The sequence below is a fragment of the Balaenoptera ricei genome, chromosome 5 (genome assembly GCF_028023285.1).
Source record: "Balaenoptera ricei isolate mBalRic1 chromosome 5, mBalRic1.hap2, whole genome shotgun sequence".
NCBI classification, from domain to species: domain Eukaryota; kingdom Metazoa; phylum Chordata; class Mammalia; order Artiodactyla; family Balaenopteridae; genus Balaenoptera; species Balaenoptera ricei.
In genome coordinates this window covers 31,071,574-31,091,387 of record NC_082643.1, presented here as the reverse complement: position 1 = coordinate 31,091,387, position 19,814 = coordinate 31,071,574, and the positions used below count along the sequence as shown (strand labels likewise).

General features: G+C 38.8%; 1 protein-coding gene across 2 annotated transcripts in view; it reads left to right on the top strand.

Annotated features, from left to right (window-relative positions):
- Positions 1-1,667: 1,667 nt before the first annotated feature.
- The window catches only part of PRMT9 (protein arginine methyltransferase 9), a 31,361-nt gene continuing 13,214 nt past the window's right edge, over positions 1,668-19,814 (top strand). For both annotated transcript variants that reach the window (XM_059922581.1, XM_059922580.1), the window contains exons 1-9: positions 1,668-2,012; positions 4,473-4,621; positions 6,687-6,923; positions 7,450-7,617; positions 9,923-10,025; positions 11,731-11,837; positions 13,344-13,536; positions 15,372-15,555; positions 17,642-18,359. In XM_059922581.1, the coding sequence (XP_059778564.1) occupies positions 1,803-2,012; positions 4,473-4,621; positions 6,687-6,923; positions 7,450-7,617; positions 9,923-10,025; positions 11,731-11,837; positions 13,344-13,536; positions 15,372-15,555; positions 17,642-18,359 (2,069 nt within the window). In that variant the 5' untranslated portion in view covers positions 1,668-1,802. The remainder of the gene's footprint in view (positions 2,013-4,472; positions 4,622-6,686; positions 6,924-7,449; positions 7,618-9,922; positions 10,026-11,730; positions 11,838-13,343; positions 13,537-15,371; positions 15,556-17,641; positions 18,360-19,814) is intronic.

Here is a 19,814-nt window from a genome sequence, read left to right as displayed (position 1 = left end):
CAGAAGTAATATGTCCATTTTTAAGATAGAGATAAATGTCTCCCTCTTCCTGGGACGTCAATGGTCAAGGCTAGTACTCCTTAGATGACAAGGCTCCTTTCCCAGGCACAAGGCCATGCTGACTGTGTCTGTGATGCTGTCTTTTTTGAAACCTTGAAAGAATGTACCCCTCTCGCGTTTGATATTCTTTGTTCCGACAAGATATAAAACTGTGCTGAAACCACGTTTCCTTGGAACAGTTCCTCAGAGCTACCCAAGAGGCTGTTTGTCAGGCTATACTTCTCAGTTTGGCTCAAAACTCTCTTCTATTCTTATTATAGATCAGTTATTGATGACTTCCCTCTACATAGTGAAATAAATACAATTCAATCTTATATTTAGTAAAGCAAGCAGCGATTGAGGTTGAGAAAGAAATAAGGACCTTAAATGGTTGGGAAAGTCTAAGTGCAAAACCTAGGAGTTGGGGGATGTAGTTTCCACTAAAATTAAAAAATATGAGTACTACAGTGAGTGTGTGAGAAAAAAAAAAAAAAATGAGTACTTACTTTGAGCCAGACTCTGCTAGGTGCAAAGTTAAAAAATGGTTAAGAACAGATCCTGTCTTTGAGGAACTTTCTGACTAGGGCAGCAGGTCACAATATAGTGATCTGGGCTTTGAAGAACTGATTAGGATTTACATGTGTGCTCACAGGAAGGGTGGTTCAGATAATCAGGTCAAAAGAGAAGGCAAAAAGGCATATAAATGATGAACTTTTGAGAGTGAAGGAGCCCTCAAAGTTTGTCAGTTTGATACGGAAAATTGCTCTATTTTCTTGTTTCTTAAATACTCACCATCAGCATGTATGAAACCAGGGGCAAGAGAGACTTTTCAGCCGCAATTCCTATGCACCACCCCCTCCATTTAAAAGTTCTCAATCTACCTTAGGGTCTATACTTGAATGTAAAAAAAAACTTTAAAAATGTAACCACTATACAGTGGTGATATACCGAACAGTGAGATAAACCCTAAGCTCGTTTGAAAGAAAACCGAACAGGGAGCCAGTGACTCGGGTTTGAGCCGTGCCTATGCTACGAACTGTTCTGTGATCTTGGGCAAGTGACTTCTCAGGATGTCCCTCTCGGTCTGTAAGATGAGTATGACCCAAAGGTCCACCTCACCGAGTTTTGTGAGGATGATTTTTAAAATGCCAGTGAAAGCATTTCCTCTACTCCATTTAGGGTGCTTTATGCTAGCTCCGGGTTCCTTCCACTCTCGCCACTATGAGATTTGGTGCATCACGACCCAAAGGCCTTAAGCATCACAATTGCCTGACCGTCTCTCCTCGTACACACCCACGTCCCTCGCGCTGACTGAGTAGGCCGAGGGAGGTCTCGTAGCTGAAGTCACACACTCCTAAAGGCCAGGAGAAAGGGACAGAAAGCTCCGCTTCCAGCCGGAGAGACGGGAGAGACGCGAGCATGGAAGAAAGTTATGAAACATCCTCTACGCGCAAGCGCAATGGCCGCCCTGCGCCTCCCCTCCCACGGGAGGGGGCGGGCCGCGACGTGCCCACGTCGGGCGCGCTGCCGTTCGCGAAGCGTGCGCCGGCGGCGATGGGACCCGCCCCTTGGGGAGGGGGCGGGGTTTCTGCCTGGCAGAGGTGGGAGCGCTTGCAGTCTTAGGGGAATAGGTTTCCTGTTCCGGTTCTCGGGCTCTGGTTAGTCACGTGGAAGTGTGATCACCTAGATAGTCTGCGCCTTCCGTTAACCAAAGCATCTTCCCTTTGGTGATACAAGCGCAAATTTCGGCCGGTGACTCTGCCATGCCGAACTTGCGGCCCAGACCCCGCCGGGGTGCCGGACGGGGCGCCAGGGCAGCCGGGCGGGGCGCCGGGGCAGCCGGGCGGGACGAGCTGGTGTCGCGGTCCTTGCAGAGCGCAGAGCACTGCCTGGGCGCCCAGGACTTCGGCACCGCCTATGCCCACTACCTCCTCGTGCTCAGCCTGGCGCCGGAGCTGAAGGACGATGTGAAGGTGAGGAGGACCCTTGTTTCTCTCGCTTGCAGGCAGATCCTGTGTTCTTCTCATATAAATAAGTGAATACATAAATACATTGGAGGGGGGTACTATGAGTGCTTGGTGGTGGTTATTAATGTTTACTGTTCACCCTTGACTCTTCTTTTGTTCGTAACCACAACCAGCGTATCAGAAAATATTGTCTGCTGCACCATCGAAATACATATCCAGAATCGTATCCCTTCGTACCACCTTCTTTTTTACTACCCTGATCCAAGCTTCAGTCATCTCCTTCTGACTTTTGCAATAGGCTCAGGCTCGAAACTAGGCTTTCTCCTGCAGCCTACCGCAACACATCCAGTACGAGCTTTTCATAATAAAAGCCAGATGATGCCATTTCTCTATTTCAAAACTTCCATTTCGTTCAAAATTCCGAAGGTTATATTGCATGAGGCCTCAGGTGATCTTCTGCCACCTCCTATATCTAATTCTAGAAAGTCCCTGCCCCAGGATCTTTGCACTTGTCTCTACTGTTACATGGAACGAATGTTGAATTAAGTTTGGAATTAGCCTAAAGTAATCATTTGATGATGCATTCTTTACGTTTCAGTTATTGGATTATTTGCGACAGTTATTCTGTTGAAATGCTGTACATTTTTTTCAAGTTGTTTTAGAATCTAAATTTCAAAAAGTGATTTAACTTAATTTTGCATTCAACTTTCAGCCTGAAGCTACTTTGCTTTATTTCACCCAGGGTTTCTCAACCTCAGTACTATTCACATTTTGGATGGTATCTTCGTTGTGGAAAGCTGTCTTGTGCATTGTAGAATGTTTAGCAGCACCCAGTAGATGTCAGTAGCATATAGACATTTAAATTTCAGGATCAGCTGGCCTCAGGGAGGAGAACGTGTTATGCTGAGATACAGTTTGCTCTTTTAGGTAGGCAGAAGTAGAATAATGGATCAATCCAAGTGCTTTTTCCTCAGTTCTTTGTTCGTTAGTTTCCTCTTTCGTAAAACAGGGAAAATATCTTTTTTTATGTTTAGTGTGTATTAAAAGTATTATCTAAAGTTTGTATTTCTTTGCCTGGTAGGGTTCAGCAGGGTTAACTAACTAGCTCTGTTTCCTGCAGAACAGAGTCCCATATTTCTTTGCAGGGTCCTCTGCGAAAGACCTATCTCTTTAGTCTTATTTCCTTCTACTCCCCATCCTCACACCTCAGCCACACCAAGTTGCTTACCTGTAAATTCCCTGATCCATTTAATATAATCTGTGTTTTTTCCCCTCACATCCTAGAGTCTTCTTCCTTTCCTTGTCTCTCTAGTAAAATCCATCAAAATTCAGTTTCAGGTATAAACTCTTCTGTATAAAATATGTGAAGATGATATAAAATGTGTTCCTGACTAACGCCTTCTCTCTTTGCCCTGGGTTGCAGTGTGGACAATGTTTGGCGGAGGTGTAATTGGAGCTAGGGTGACAGTGGGAAGACTCTTCCCGTAGTCCAGCAAGTGGTTACAAGGACCACGTTGTAACAGTGCAGGGGAGACGAGGTGACAGATTTAACTATAATGAGAGAGAATTGGCTGGGTTTCAAATTAATTGTACTGGAGTTAAGGTAGCATTCTAACGTGACTTCTTATTCTGAGGTTGGGTGGTACCTTAACCTTATATCCTGTGTGAGAGGAATACGATGGGTTCAGTTTAGAACATTTTGAATGTTTTCAAAATTGTATGTTATATTTCTCTCTATGAGGCCTCTCTGAGGATAGGAACAGGATTTATATTATGTTGTTCATTGGTATTCTTTGCACACCGATCAGGAAATATTTGGGTTGAGCTGAATTTGAGATGGCTGAGGGTCCCTGGTTGAGATGACCAATAGGGAGTGGTAACTATGGGTCTGAGGTTCAGGAGAGAGGGTCTCAATTGGAGATGTAGATGTAGCATCTGTCAACACATTGGTGATAGTTAATGCACTGGGGATGCATGAGAAAAGAGAAGACGGTCAATGAAGTACCGCTAAAACATAGGAGCCCACAAAAAAGAGGTTGGTGGAGAATATGATATGGCAGCCAAGTATGGAGAGATTTTGCAGAGGGGTCAAACTGTCTTAATTCTGCATGTTACTGCCATGTAGGTGGTAAAATTTATGCATTTACGCATTTGTTTATTTAGCAACAGGGCCTATTAAAGCTAAATTAAACTTAAGGTGATTTTCAGTTATAGCTAAGTTTTATTTTCTGTGGAATCTTCAACCAGTGTTGAATATTCTTTCATCTTTTTTTATTTTTTTATTTTTTTATTATTATTTTTTTTAATGGCCACGCCATGCGGCTTGCGGGATCTTAGTTCTCCGACCAGGGATTGAACCGTGCCCTCAGCAGTGAAAGCTCGGAGTCCTAACCACTGGACTGCCAGGGCATTCCCTCTTTCATCATTTATGTTACTGACTAATTTACTGTTTTCTCTTTCGTAAAGGAAACTTTTCAGTATACGCTCTTCAGATGGGCTGAAGAACTTGATGCACTCAGTCGAACACAAGACCTCCTTGGTTGCTATGAGCAAGCCTTGGAACTGTTTCCTGATGATGAAGTGATTTGCAATAGTATGGGGGAGCATCTCTTCAGGTATGTAGTGGTTTCAGTATTACTAGTTAAGGATTATTCTGCATCAGTCCGGATTGGATAAATTGTCGTACACTAATTCGAACACGGGAAGTTTAATATAAACAGTTATTAATTATAACAGGGGATCAGAGTAATGAGGCGTTGGGTAGTAAGAAGAGAATTGAAAAGAATATAGGAATAGCAGATATAATATGTAATAATGTTATATCTTATACTACATAATAGCCACTGCCCCTGGGGCTGAGATAGAGCATCCACGGAAGAGTTCCTCTCACTGGGCTGAGATCCAGACTTTGTTGGAGAGGACATAGCCCTCATTCACAGGATGGCAGAGAAGTCCCTGTGGTCCCTTGCCAGGGAATTTGTTGTAAATCTGTTCTCTGGAACTTCCTGGAAATTTGCTATTTCCTTTTGTAAGAGTGCCGTTCCCTGTTTGGGTTCCAGAATGTCTTTTTTGCTTAAACCATACCCAAAATGAATAGTCTGATTCAATCTTTAAAATTGGCAGAATGCTTAGAGGTGCTTGTGAAGAAGTATGAGTGTAAAAGGGTTCTACTAGCTTAGTTCTCTTCAGTGTGTGGACCACACACTGGTGTGAGCCACAGATTACCAGTCAATGACAGAGAAGTATAAAAATTGTGAGTAATCAGTTAGAAATGTATGTAGCAGTTTGACATAGCTGTAAATCCAAGCATGTGGTCAGGGAACTCCCTTGTTGAGGAGAGCATGGACCACTCGCTGCTGAAGTCTGGTGTGGGAGTTGCACACTAACTAATCACGTGCAGTGCAAGTGTGTTGGTCTACAGATACTTAGATATTTTAAAAGGAAAGGGCGTTCTTTATCATAGATAGTTTAAGAAACACTGTTCTGGATGGTTTGATAGTTTTCTCCCCCTGTCTTTTATTATTGATTTGCTCACATCTAATTTAGTAGTAGTTTTTTGGGTGACTCACCTTTGACTTTTTTCCTTAGACACAATGCCTCTCTTTTTGCAGTCATATTTATTTGGTTTCTTCTGTATTTAATTAAAATATATAATAATAACAAGTGCGACTGGTGTTAAACTGGTCTGGCAGCAAATACAACTGACTCTTTTTTTTAATTTAGACTTATTTATTTACTTAGTTTTTACTGAAATATAGTTGACTTACAATATTATATTACTTTCGGGTATACAACATAGTGATTCTGCATTTTTATAGATTATGCTCATTATAAAGTTAATATAAAATATTAATTAACTATATTCCCTGTGCTGTGCATTACATTGTTGTATCTTATTTATTTTATTTTTTTAATAGATCTTTATTGGAGTATAATTGCTTCACAGTACTCTGTTAGTTTCTGTTGTACATCAAAGTGAATCAGCCATATGCATACACATGTCCCCATATCCCCTCCCTCTTGCGTCTCCCTCCCACCCTCCCTATCCCACCCCTCTAGGTGGTCACAAAGCACCGAGCTGATCTCCCCGTGCTATGCGGCTGCTTCCCACTAGCTATCTATTTTACATTCGGTAGTGTATATATGTCCATGCCACTCTCACTTCGCCTCAGCTTCCCCCTCCCAAGTGGGGGAAGCTTGTGTCTCAAGTCTATTCTCTTATGTCTACATCTTTATTCCTGCCCTACAACTGACTCTTGATGACCATTCAACTCAATTGCTGAGGGAAAAGGTATGCAGGCACAGCAAAGAGGCACCTCTTAGCCATAGGCGTTAATATCTTTTACAGAGGGAGTGCTTTTTAGAAACCACTGGTGTTCTAGAAAGTTGTTTAAATGGAGGATGACTAGGAGAGCCTCTACTCTACCATAGTAAAGTAGTAATTCATAGTCGGTTAGTTGTTAGTGTCCTGGAATGCATACATATAAAAGGGATTCCGAAAGGAAAGAAGTGAATGAGAATTGCAGTCCTCACAGAAGGCTTCCCAAGGAGATGGTGCTTGGGTTGGGTAGGATTTGGGGTGCTGGTGAGGGGGTTCTCAGGCCAGATGAGTGGCACGAACAAAGGCACTGTAATGGATAGTGTATAGTTGAGTATTTTGTCTGTTACTTTTTACTCTAGAATGGGCTTTAGAGATGAAGCAGCTGGGTATTTTCGTAAAGCAATGAAGCTAAACCCAGATTTCAGTGACGCAAAGGAGAATTTTTATCGTGTTGCAAACTGGTTGGTGGAACGCTGGCACTTTATCATGCTTAATGACACCAGAAGGAATACGATTTATAACGCAGCAATCCAAAAGGCGGTTTGTTTGGGCTCCAAAAGTGTTTTGGACATTGGAGCAGGAACTGGAATACTAAGGTTTGTTGGAATTGTGTTTTAATTATGTATACATATATACTAATGTAAATTAAGGATTTTACCAAATATGGAAACTTTAACAGCAGAATTTAAAAATAGAGTTTAATTTATTTCTCATAATCTTGTTATGATTATTCATGGAACTATTATTATTGTATTTTTCACTATAACTTTTACTTAATTAAGAACTCGACATAACCACCAAGAAAAATTTGGGGTTATCATTGAAATTTTAAATACTGAATTTTAAGAGTACTTTTTACATTAACATTCTGGTTGAATCTAGTTGTTTAAAGTCTATTAGCATTCTGCATGCCAATTGTATTTTAATAAGGTGAATGTCATGATTTATTGTATGATTTATTGCTTGACAAGAATATTAGTTCATTTTTTAAAATGCAGAACGAATAATGGTTGTGTTAAAAAATAAAAGGAAAACCTCATGTTTAAGCATTATAATTCCACTAAAATTTGAAAAATTACAGTATATTATTTTTTCTTGATGGAACACTTTTTCCTCTTGTAGCATGTTTGCTAAAAAAGCTGGAGCGCACTTGGTGTATGCCTGTGAGTTATCCAAGACCATGTATGAACTTGCCTGTGATGTAGTGGCAGCAAACGAGATGGAAGCAGGGATCAAACTCTTACATATGAAGTCGCTTGACATAGAAATTCCAAAACACATTCCTGAAAGGTATTATGATATGAACTAATTTTACTGTTTATAATCCACTGTTTTTTTTAAAAAAAAATTAAGATATTCACATTTCTAGCTTCTAGTCCAACAAAAATGCTAAAACCCTTATATTGTAAAGATGCAGATATAGGATAGTTCAGCATAAGATGGATTTTCATAGTAAGGTCATATTCTTGATAAAAAAGATTTAAAAATCTTGAGAAAAATTTGTGGCAGGGGATTTAATACATAAACTTCAGCTTTAGCAAGTTACTTTACCTTTGTTAATTTCAGTGTTCTAGTTGTCCTTCTGTGTGGTCAATAACTATTTAAAAATTGTACTTAAAAATAATGCGTGAGTAGATGAAGCTTGATGGACTTAATCACATTTGGTGTTAATATCCCTGGCTAAAATGAAGGACAGGCTTTGGCTTTGGAAGCGTCAGCTGTCAATGTATTTTGACTTGGGCCCTTCAGATGCTTTGAATATTATAAGTCTTAGCTTTTTAGTATGTTATTTCACCTTGATCCATATCACAAGGGGATGGAATTTTAGAGCTAGAGGGGATTTAAAAATCATCTGGTCCAGTACACTATCATTTTAGATACAGAGTTTTCTCTGAGTAGCACTTGCTTTACTACCTCTCCTGGGTAGTCTATCTTTTCATCTTACTTAAATTCAGTTTACACTGAAACAGGGCTTTTTTATACCCTGTCGTCATTGGGACTATGATTTTAAAGTCTTTTTCCATATATGTATGATAATATTTATATTTACATAATAGTTATGCTTTTCAGTGGTCTCTACGTGTGTTCTCATGAAAGAAGTCCTGTTAGATTGTTGAGGCAGATATTATACCATTTTATAGAAATAAACGGTGTCCTTAATTGTCTTAGTCTGCTCAGACTGCTATTAACAAAATACCAGACCAGGTAGCTTAAACTACAGACATTTATTTTCTCACAGCTCTGGAGGCTAGAAGTCCATAATCATGGGTGCTGGCAAATTTGGTTTCTGATGGGAGCTCTCTTCCTAGCTTTGCAGATGGCCTTCCTGTGCGTCCGTACACGGCCTGTCCTCTGTGCATGTGAGGAGAGAGGGACCACTGCTGTCTCCTCCACTTTTATAAGGACGCACGCCCTATCAGATTAGGACTTCACCCTTATGACCTCACTGAACCTTAATTACCTCGTAAGGATCCTATCTCCAAGTATAGTCACACTAGGAGTTGGGGCTTCAGCGTGAATTTTGGTGGTACACAATTCAGTCCATAGCATGAATCAAAGTTATGTTAATTTAATCTACATTTTTGTCACAGATGGTGTTGTAGAAGGATCTATTGGCTTTGAATTAAGAGATACGGTTCAGTAATAATAATAATAATTTATTTTGACCTTGAGCAAATCTAGAGACTTGAAGATGTTGGAATAGATGATTTGAGATACCTTCCATGTTCTAAATATTTGCAATCATAAATATTGAAAATTTTGTGAATATATATAATACTGGGCTTAGGCACTGTAGGAGATACCAAAGTTGTTTCTGTCCTCAAGGCACCTACAGTCTAGATAGGAAGATAAGGAATATTCATGAAAATATCTTTATCTTCTAATTACACAAATGAACGATACTGGCACTAAGTAGTAAAGAGGTTCAGAGAAGGGAGAAATTTTTTTGGTGTGTCTTTGAGTGAAATTTTCTAGAAAGAAGGAATGGACAGAAGATCAGAGCTCTGTGGATTAGGCTTTCGTGAAAACTCACAGGTGTGGGTAAAGCAAGAGAAGTAACAGGAGAGGGACACTCAGTGTGTAGAGGTAAACGCAGCAGAGGTAGAGGAAGGATTTTGAGGGGCAGGCCTCCTCACCTGCACTAAATGTTATTTACAGATCAAGGAAAATTAGAACCAATAAAGAGTATTCATTTCGGTAAGTCGGGGAGTCACTGATGATAGAGAGTATTTTTATAGAGTGTTGGGGATAGAAGTCCAGTTACTCAGAGTTAAGGAGGGGGACTGGTAAAGGTAATGGGTATGAACCACTCCTTAGGATTTAGGCAATGAAAGAATAATCCAAGAGGCAGGGGGTCAAGTGAAGGTCGTGTACTCCCACTACTGTCCCCGCCAGGAAGCTGCCAGTGGAGAACAGAGGAGCCTGAATCTTCCTCAAGATTCAAGGGTAGATATTAAACACAAAATGTATTAGAAAATTTTACATATGAACTGTTTCTATAATATGCTCTTCCTTTCTGCTCTCAGCTTTGACATCTTTTATATAAATAGCATGATATTTTACTTACATATATTTTTAAAAAATCATTCTATAGAGTGTCCCTAGTTGTAACAGAAACTGTCGATGCAGGTTTATTTGGAGAAGGAATTGTGGAGAGTTTGATTCATGCATGGGAGCATTTACTTTTCAAGCCAAAGGTAAGCAGCATGAAAACACTTACATTTGATTAAGAATTCATTATTCAGTAGATAATTTATTGAGCCCCTAGCATAATTGCAAATCAGTATGAGATACATCCCACTCTTGAGGTGCATACTGTACTGTTGGAACGAAATCAGTGTGAAAAAACATTTAATAACATAGTGCAGTGTATACTTGTGTGCCCAAATGGTGTATATAGGCAAAAAACACTCCAGGACAGAATTCTTAGGAATTGAGATTACGTTATGAAGGGATTGACTCTGGAATTCTTGAGTAGGGTTGAGAATGGGAAGTACTTCCAGTCTCACAGCCTTCACTGCTTGTATTTTTTGGCAGATTATCAAAAGGGAATATAGTGATAACTGGCGTGGTATGGTTTTAAGGTACCAGTTGGACCCAGGCTACTGCTTGGACGGGACTGATTCTTACAATTGCCAAGTTATATTTTGCATTGAAATCCTCTACTGTGGCCCAGTAAATTGTAGATTTGGTTTGTATATATGTATTATGAATGAAAGGATTTTAACATTTAATAAGAATTTAATACTTACAGAAAATGATTTGGATTTAAAATAGCTAATGAAAGGTTGAAAGAAGAGCAGTTTGTTTTTCCAGTAGGTAATGGTGATTTTGGCCTGTCAGTTAAAGTCATACTGAATAGTCTTTTGTTGTATGCAGACTTCGAGATTTCTAGCTCCCCACCTCCCTCCCTCCCTCCCTTCCCTCCTATTTGTACTGAAAAAAAAAAAAAAAGTATATACGCACACACACATATATATGTGTGTATGTATATATGATATATATACATATATATAGCAATGAAAATAAAAGAAACTTTTTAAAGGAAAAAAACCCCTTAACCTGCTTATCTTTTTTTTTTTAATGAACTTCTGTCTTTCCCATGATGCGTACTTTATTTTTTTTAATTTATTTATTTTAATTTATTTATTTTGGCTGCATTGGGTCTTCATTGCGCGCGCGGGCTTTCTCTAGTGGCAGCAAGTGTGGGCTACTCTTTGTTGCGGTGCGCGGGCTTCTCATTGCGGTGGCTTCTCTTGTTGCGGAGCAGGGCTCTAGGCACGTGGGCTCAGTAGCTGTGGCACGTGGGCTCAGTAGTTGTGGCTCTCGGGCTCTAGAGCGCAGGCTCAGTAGTCGTGGCGCACGGGCTTAGTTGCTCCGTGGCATGTGGGATCTTCCAGGACCAGGGCTCGAACCCGTGTCCTCTGCATTGGCAGGCGGAGTCTTAACCACTGTGCCACCAGGGAAGTCTTGCTTATCTTAATTATTGTTTTTTTAAGTTTTTTTCTGATAAATTTTCATAGCTTGCCATCATACACACATTTTTTTAAAAAAATTTATTTATTTATTTATTTATTTTTGACTGTGTTGGGTCTTCGTTTCTGTGCGAGGGCTTTCTCTAGTTGCGGCGAGCGGGGGCCACTCTTCATCGCGGTGCGCGGGCCTCTCACTGTCGCGGCCTCTCTTGTTGCGGAGCACAGGCTCCAGACGTGCAGGCTCAGTAGTTGTGGCTCACGGGCCTAGTTGCTCCGCGGCATGTGGGATTTTCCCAGACCAGGGCTCGAACCCGTGTCCCCTGCATTGGCAGGCAGACTCTCAACCACTGCGCCACCAGGGAAGCCCCTGACACACATATTTTGACATAAATATAACAGAATATAATTTTTATTGTTACATTTTTAGACCAAAGGTGAAAATGGTAATTGTGAAAAATATGGGAAAGTTATACCGGCAAGTGCTGTTATATTTGGGATGGCAGTAGAATGTGCAGAGATAAGAAGACATCATAGGTAAGTGATTTTTTAAATAGTAAATATTAAAAAATAGTAATTTTAAGTCATAAACTGTACTTCAGAGGTTATTTAGTGGACATTTATTTGGATGATAATGTGTAGTTTTCTGACCTTTAAATTCATGATGTTTATTCTAGTCTTAATTTTCTTTTTGCTTTTTTTAAACTTTCTTTGAAAATAGAACTCTAGGATTAAAATCAGCTTTCAGTTTCCTAGTGGAAAATTAATTTTGATACAACTTAGTATCCTTTTGATGTGTGATAGATTCATGAGAAAAATACTAAGTTAAGACTGATTTTAGAGAAAGTGAAGTAAAAATTTCCAATGTGAAAATAATTTTATTTCTCCCATTTTTTTCTTCTTAATAACTATTGATATTATAATGTTTTCTGTTGGGGTGGGATGAAATTTTAGGATCTTTCTACCCTTGAGATTCTGAGATTTATCAAGTGTGATACAGGTGAAAAATTATTTTAGTTATAGAAGTTTCTTGGTTACATTTTTTTCTTGAACATTAATGAATTTTTTTATTTTGCTGAAATATGGATCCATATTTTTTTGGAACTTTTTAAGGAGGCCCTCCATCTGATACCTTGATAGTGTTAAATGTAACATATTTACATGTTAAGAAATACTAATGAGTAAAAGAAGAAAATAAAAATCATCCCAAAACCTCACTAGTAGGTAACTACTGTTCATACTTGTGTGAATGCACCACAGTGCATTCCTCCATTTTGCTGGTGATGGACATTTAGGTTATATCCAGTTTTGGAAGTATTGGAAATAGCACAGCTATAAACATTCTTGAACATTCTTTTGGTGGTGGTATGTATGAATTTCTGTTGGCTATGTTCCTAAAAGTGCAAATGTCAGACACTCTGAGGTTCCCATATTAAGAGTGAATCTAGAATAGTCATGTTCAGCTTGAGCAGGAACTACAAAAGTCTTCCAGAGTGGTCTTGTTAATTTTCTATTCCTACCAATAGTGTATGAAACTATTCTTACAACACTTATTTTCCCCATTCTGGTGGTTGTGTAGTATGGCTTTAACTTCATTTCTCTGGTGACTAACTTTTCATATGCTTATTGGTCATTTGGATATGTTCTTTTGTACAGTGTCTAAGACTTTTGCCTATTTTTGTGTTTCTTTTATTGTGGGAATTTAAAAATATATTTTGGATATTTGCCCTTTGTTGAGTAATGTAGTATAAATCTCTTTTCTTACTCAGTGGCTTGCCTTTTTACTTTCTTCCTGGGTATCTTTTGATGAGCAGAGTTCTTAATTTTATTGTACACTTATTTATCATTTGTTTTCCTTTATAGTGAGTGATTGTGTTTATAATTGTGTTTAAGAAACCTTTGTCTATGAAGCTTTATTGCATTTTTATATTTATTTTTGCTGGATTTAATATTAGATGGTGTTACTTGATTCTTAAAAAAAAAAACAAACAAAAAACCAAACCTGTCTTTCTCCTTTTCCTCTCTTATTCCTCCTCTTACCAGGGTGGGTGTTAAGGACATTGCTGGGATCTGTTTGCCAGCCAGTGTGAAATTTCAGAGTCCAGCTTATTCTTCTGTAGATGCTGAAGAAACAATTGAACCTTATACGACCGAAAAGATGAGTCGAGTTCCTGGAGGATATTTGGCTTTGACAGAGTGCTTTGAAATTATGACAGTAAATTTCAACAATCTTCAGGTAAAAATAAAAGTTCAGTTACTGTTTTTTTTTTTAATATATATAAATTTATTTATTTATTTATTTTTATTGTTGGCTGCGTTGGGTTTTCGTTGCTATGCGCGGGCTTTCTCTAGTTGTGGCGAGCGGGGGCTACTCTTCCTTGCGGTGTGAGGGCTTCTCATTGCGGTGGCTTCTCTTGTTGTGGAGCACAGGCTCCAGGTGCATGGGCTTCAGTAGTTGTGGCTCGCGGGCTGTAGAGCGCAGGCTCAGTAGTTGTGGCGCACGGGCTTAGTTGCTCCGCAACATGTGGGATCTTCCCGTACCAGGGCTTGAACCTGTGTCCCCTGCATTGGCAAGCGGATTCTTAACCACTGTGCCACCAGGGAAGCCCCAGTTACTATTTTTAAGCATTAAATTTCATGCATTATTTTAAATAGTTAATACGTAGGACAGTCTTATTTTATGAGTTTGCGTGGGATTCCACTGACTATATGTAAAGAAAATGATTAAATGGTAACCAGAATTCCCTCCTGAAATTATTTACTTACTGTAAATACAGAGAAAAAAATCCCTAAGGTTTTTGGGAATGTACAGTGTGCCTGGTGCTTTCGTGGGTATTCTTAGGTGGCTCTTAAAACAGTGTTGCGATACAGTTATAATTTTCCTGTGCTATACAGAGGAAGGAACTATAGCTTACATTAATTCCCCCCAAGTATGAATGTAGGGGCAGGAGTTATAACCTAGGTCTTCTGACTCTTCTCTGTGTCATCGTGCCATTTCAAATTAACAGTATTCCTTGAAATGAAATGTAATTCAACCTTCTAGGTTGTATGTGACCAGCCATCTTGGCTTGCCAGGACTGAGGGGTTCCCCAGAGACAGTCTTGGGCAAACCAGGACAAGTTGCTGTCACCCTGGTGTGTCTATGTGGGTGGTGGAGGGGTGCACTGCACAAAGAAAGAGCCCAAGGAAATTGAGAAAGGTTACATCGAGTCCTTCTCTGGAGATCTTCACGTAAGGTTAAATGTTTAAGTACATTAAGCTTTTGAGATGAAACTTGCCTGCGCACAGAAGACTTTGTGAGGGTCATTTTAGCCTAAGATCTTTGTAATTTAATGAAAGCTTTCCCCTATTAACTGTTACTAGGTTTTTTGTTTGTTTTTTGTTTTTTGAGGTGGTATGGAGCTAAATTAACACTTTGGCATTGATCACTGTGGCTGAGCTTCACGAGCCTTTCTTTTCTGATGTAACAGCCTTCCAATGGGGAACAGTACGATCATAGCTGCTGAGTACTCCAAAGCTATCCTTTTCTTATTTTAATTTTTCTTTGCCACACGCACATGAAAACACCTTATTAAGACTTTAATTTTGAAAATAATATCTGCCTGTTTAACGTTTTCAAGTAATACAGTAGAAAGGAAGAAGAAAAAGTATATTTCTTCCTTTTTAAAATCTAGGCCCTTCTTTCTCCAGGTCACCAGTTGAAATACATCTTTTCAGACTTGCTCTTCTAATCGTCTACACACACACACACACACTTTTTTAAAACAAAATAATCCTTATTGCTTTGCCACTCGCTACCTTCATTCAACACTGTGTCATGGACTTCTTTCTACATCAGTAATATGTGTCTGCCTCATTGTCTGTAATAGCTGTATGGTACTCACTACCATATACCATATATCAGAGCTTCCCATCCAGCATGCCTTAAATGGTTGTAGGTGTGCCAAGATACTGATCCCCTAAGGGCGCTGGGCAGGACTGAGAACTTACAGAAATGGGAATTGATATGATATTGGGGCAAGTATATAATGAATGTCTAAAATCCTCTTATTCCTTTAACATTTTTGTCAGGAATTAAAAAGTCTTGCAACTAAAAAACCTGATAAAATTGGTATCCCTGTTATTAAAGAAGGCATACTCGATGCTATTGTGGTTTGGTTTGTACTCCAGCTTGATGATGAACACAGTTTATCCACAAGTCCTAGTGAGGAAACATGCTGGGAACAGGCTGTCTACCCCGTACATGACCTTGCAGGTATATCTTGTCTAATTTTTGTTGTTGTTGTTTTTTAAAACTTTTTGTTTTAATCCTCTAAGCATTTGAGTCAGTGTCAGAAAATTCACTATGAATATGAAGTTACCAGTCAAGGGAGATTGGTCAAATCTTTCAGAATTTTCTTTTTCTTTTTTAAAAGTAGTTTTAAATAATTAATATATGTGGTTAAGAGAGACTAAAATTGACATGTACACACTGCTATATTTAAAATAGATAATCAACAGGACCTACTGTATAGCACAAGGAACTCTGCTCAATACTCTGTAATAACCTAAATGGGAAAAGAATTTGAAAAAGAACTAGATACATGTATATGTATAAATGAATCTCTCTGCTGTACACCTGAAACTAACAGCATTGTTAATCAACTATATTCCAATATTAAAAAAAAAAAAAGACTAAAACACAACTCTGCTGCATACCACTCAAAAATATCTATCATTAAATCATTTCTTCAGCTCTGATTACTCTAGTTATCAGTAAATAAGAGAAATGCTAGTCCATTTCTTACGGAACACAGCGGAAGAGTACTGCTTTTAGTGCAGGAGTTCTTACCACTTACAGAATCTGATAGCATCTGTGGAGCCCCAGGTCCTAGAAATATGCACACTCATAGAAGTGCAGAATTTTGCAGTTTAGAGTTCATGAATCCATGGACTTACTTAGGGATGTCCTATGTTAAAGATACTTTTTGTATAGAATTTTTTTACTAGCAATTTTATGGGTTTCAATATAGTTTACAGCAGTTGGATTACATAGAAGAATTCTACCTTTTTAAAACTGGAAGGTAATAAATATTTACTTCTGTGTAGTCTCTTAATCAAGGATCTAATTTGGCAAGGTCATTAAGTCATGGAATCAATATAGTATTGTGGCCAGTGTGGGTTTTGGAGTCAGTCAGGTAGATTTGAAATTGGGTCTTGGCTACTTACTGACTTCCTGGCTGGCCTTGCTGGTTATTTCTTAGAGCTTTTGTTATGTGATGTATAAAAATGGGATGATGCTGGGAATTCCTTGGTGGTCCAGTGGTTAGGACTCTGCGCTTTCACTGCCTAGGGCCCGGGTTCAGTCCCTGGTTGGGGAACTAAGATCCTGCAAGCTGTGCAGCGTGGCCAAAAAAAAGACAAAAAAGGGAGGGTGCTGCCTATGTTGCAGGATTGTTGTAGGAATTATGAGACAAACTAGGTGTAAAATGCCTACCATAGTGACTGGCACTCAATAAATAGCACCTTAAAGTTTCGTTTATTTATTCTAACTCCCTTTCAGTAACTTAGATGGTATTTTTTTTAAAAAGTCCTTCTTTGGGAAAGGATATTTTAAATGTGTAAACACAAGAATAGCAACTTGTATTTCCAACTGGCTCTATGGCTAATAAGAAGGAATTGCAATTATACATTTACACTTTAAAGTTTTACCACATGTGAAAGCTCATGGATAAGAGCATGATACAGTCTTTATTGTAGGACTCAGTCCTTCCTTATATTTTCAAATTCCTAAACATGCAAGAATATATGAGTACTTACAGTGAAGAGATATTACTGACAAGGTGCTGCTGAATGCTGCCTTGTTCTTTTGGAAATTTCTCTTAGAGAAAAGAATGTCCCTTTAAGCTAAAGTGAGGTTTGGTGCTGATCCCTGAATTTCATCTATCTTTGTTATTGTTGGCTTCGTTACCAAAGATTGAGAGTCCCCTGTAGTCCTTTCCCCACCGTCCAATTTGGGGACATTGATGGTACCTAGTGATTACAGTGAAAGCACTCTAATACTGATAGGTAAGGTCCAATAATGAGCTCTTGAATCTCTCTATTATGCTGTAAGTCAATTGGATCTTCTAACCTCAGTTTTTCCCTATGTAAAGCTGGAGGGATTTTCCTAGTTTTGTTTTTTTGGGTTTTTTTGAAATGAATAGATTAATTCACTTAATTCTTTTAAATCAATAGATGCAATCCTTCCTGTCGTGGTTTAAAAAATGGCAGGAGGACAGAGGTGTTTGTGTGATCCTCAGACTTATAAACACTCATATTCATCAATTACAATTTTTTTTCTTTCCTCCTGTCTTATGAAGACTACTGGATAAAGCCAGGGGACCAGGTGATGATGGAAGTGTCTTGTCAAGATTGTTACTTAAGAATCCAGAGTATCAGTGTCTTCAATTCAGAACATGAAATGGATGTTGGGAGAAGTTTTACCAAGAATAAAGACTTGCTGTCTTTAGGAAATGAGGCTGAACTCTGTAGTGCCCTGGCCAATCTTCAGACCAGTAAACCAGATGCTGTGGCGCAGACTTGTGTATTGGAATCCACAGAAATTGCTTTGCTTAATAACATCCCATACCACGAAGGCTTTAAAATGGCAATGAAGAAAGTGTTGTCTTCACTGACTCTGGAGAAACTGGGTCAGGCCATGGATACTCAGTGTCAGAATAACGAGATGAGCTGTGAAAGCGGACAGAATAATTCTGAACAGAGCGTCCCTGAACCTTTGTATGTGTTAGATGTGTCTGAGGGCTTCTCTGTTCTGCCTGTAATTGCTGGCACACTCGGGCAGGTTAAACCTTACAGTTCTGTGGAGAAAGACCAGCATCGTATGACTCTGGACCTCATATCTGAAGCCAATCACTTTCCTAAAGAAACACTTGAGTTTTGGTTGAGACATGTGGAAGATGAATCTGCTGTGTTGCAAAGGCCAAAATCAGACAAGCTGTGGAGTATAATTATACTGGATGTCATTGAGCCATCTGGGCTCATTCAGCAGGAAATAATGGAAAAAGCGGCAATATCCAGGTAAAACACAAAATACAACCTTTGGTTTATTTGAGCTCAGACTTCATGTAAGTTCTTTTAGTTCTTTAACGGTGTAACTGCACAAATGAGTCGTGATCATTGTGTGCTCCTCAAGCATTGCTTTTCAGGAACTGTGACTTCTTGTCTTTCTCTTTCTGTGCATGTCATTACTGAATTTTTTTTTTTCTGTAAAGGAACCTCTGCCCTGTAGGTGTGAAGAGACCCTGCTTTGGGATTGGACTGCCTATGTATAATATAGGGAATTAATTAGAGCTCTATAAGAACAGATAAGAAGACATTCAAGGGTAAATAAGGAAAAATCAAATTTCATCTTTATAAGAAACACTGATGAGAAACATATAGTATGCATCTGATGGTGTATTGGGAGAGCAGAGAGCTTCTTGGGAACAAGTCCCAGTCCTTTTAGGTCCTGAAATCTCTATTTTATAGTACAGTTCTCTCCCTAAGGAATTTGTCCTTCAGTTTAGGTTACTGGCAATAAACTTGACCCTAGTATTTAAAATTGAAAGCAAATCTGGCTAAGCTTCCAAGTTCTTCAGTTGTGCCGCTCAGATCTAAAAAATATGGCAGTATTTAACATTTGGGGCCCCAAGTTTAAGTAAAATGAATTTATAGTTTTGAATTTTGTGGTATGTGAACAGGGGTTGTTTTGTAGTATAGGAGCAGTGGTGGAAATGCAGACCAAACTGCAATAGCAAAAGGCAGATTGTTCAGGAAAAAAACATTTGCTTATATAGTTAATTATATTTTAGGTTTTATATGCATTTTCTTTTGTTAACCACACTTACCTTTTCTTATGAGGTAACTAGTAAAAATCACTGCCATTTTCTAGTCTTTAAAACAATCTTGTGCATATCACAAGAGGTCTGACCTATATAAATAGAAACACACACACTCTTAAAATTTTAAACAGATGTACTTTAGATAGAGTATAGAACAAGGAGCTGGAAGGGTGGGTTTGATTCTAGTCTCAGATTTGTCTGTGAATTCCTGAAGTGGTAAAATTTTTTTTAAGTCATTTAATATCTCTCGTCCTCAGTTTCCCTCATCTATAAAATGAGGGATGCTGGATTAGATGCCTTTGAAGGCATTTCAGCCCTACGAATTTCTGACACAGATGAGGTTTGACTTATTTGGTAGAATCACCTTGGAAAGGTGTACAATTTACCTAATGGTTTATTTATTTTTAGTTTTGATGTAATTCTTTTTCTAATTTTTTTTTTTATTGTGGTAAAATGCACATAAAATTTTTCGTCTTAACCGTCTTAAAGTGGATAGTTCAGTGGTATTAAATACTTTCGTAGTGTGGTGCAGCCGTTTCCCCAACCATCCTCGGAACTCTTTTCGTCTTGTAAAACTGAAACTTTATACCCATTGAACAATAACTCTTCATCCCACCCTCCCCCCCAGGCCCTGGCAACCACCATTCTACTC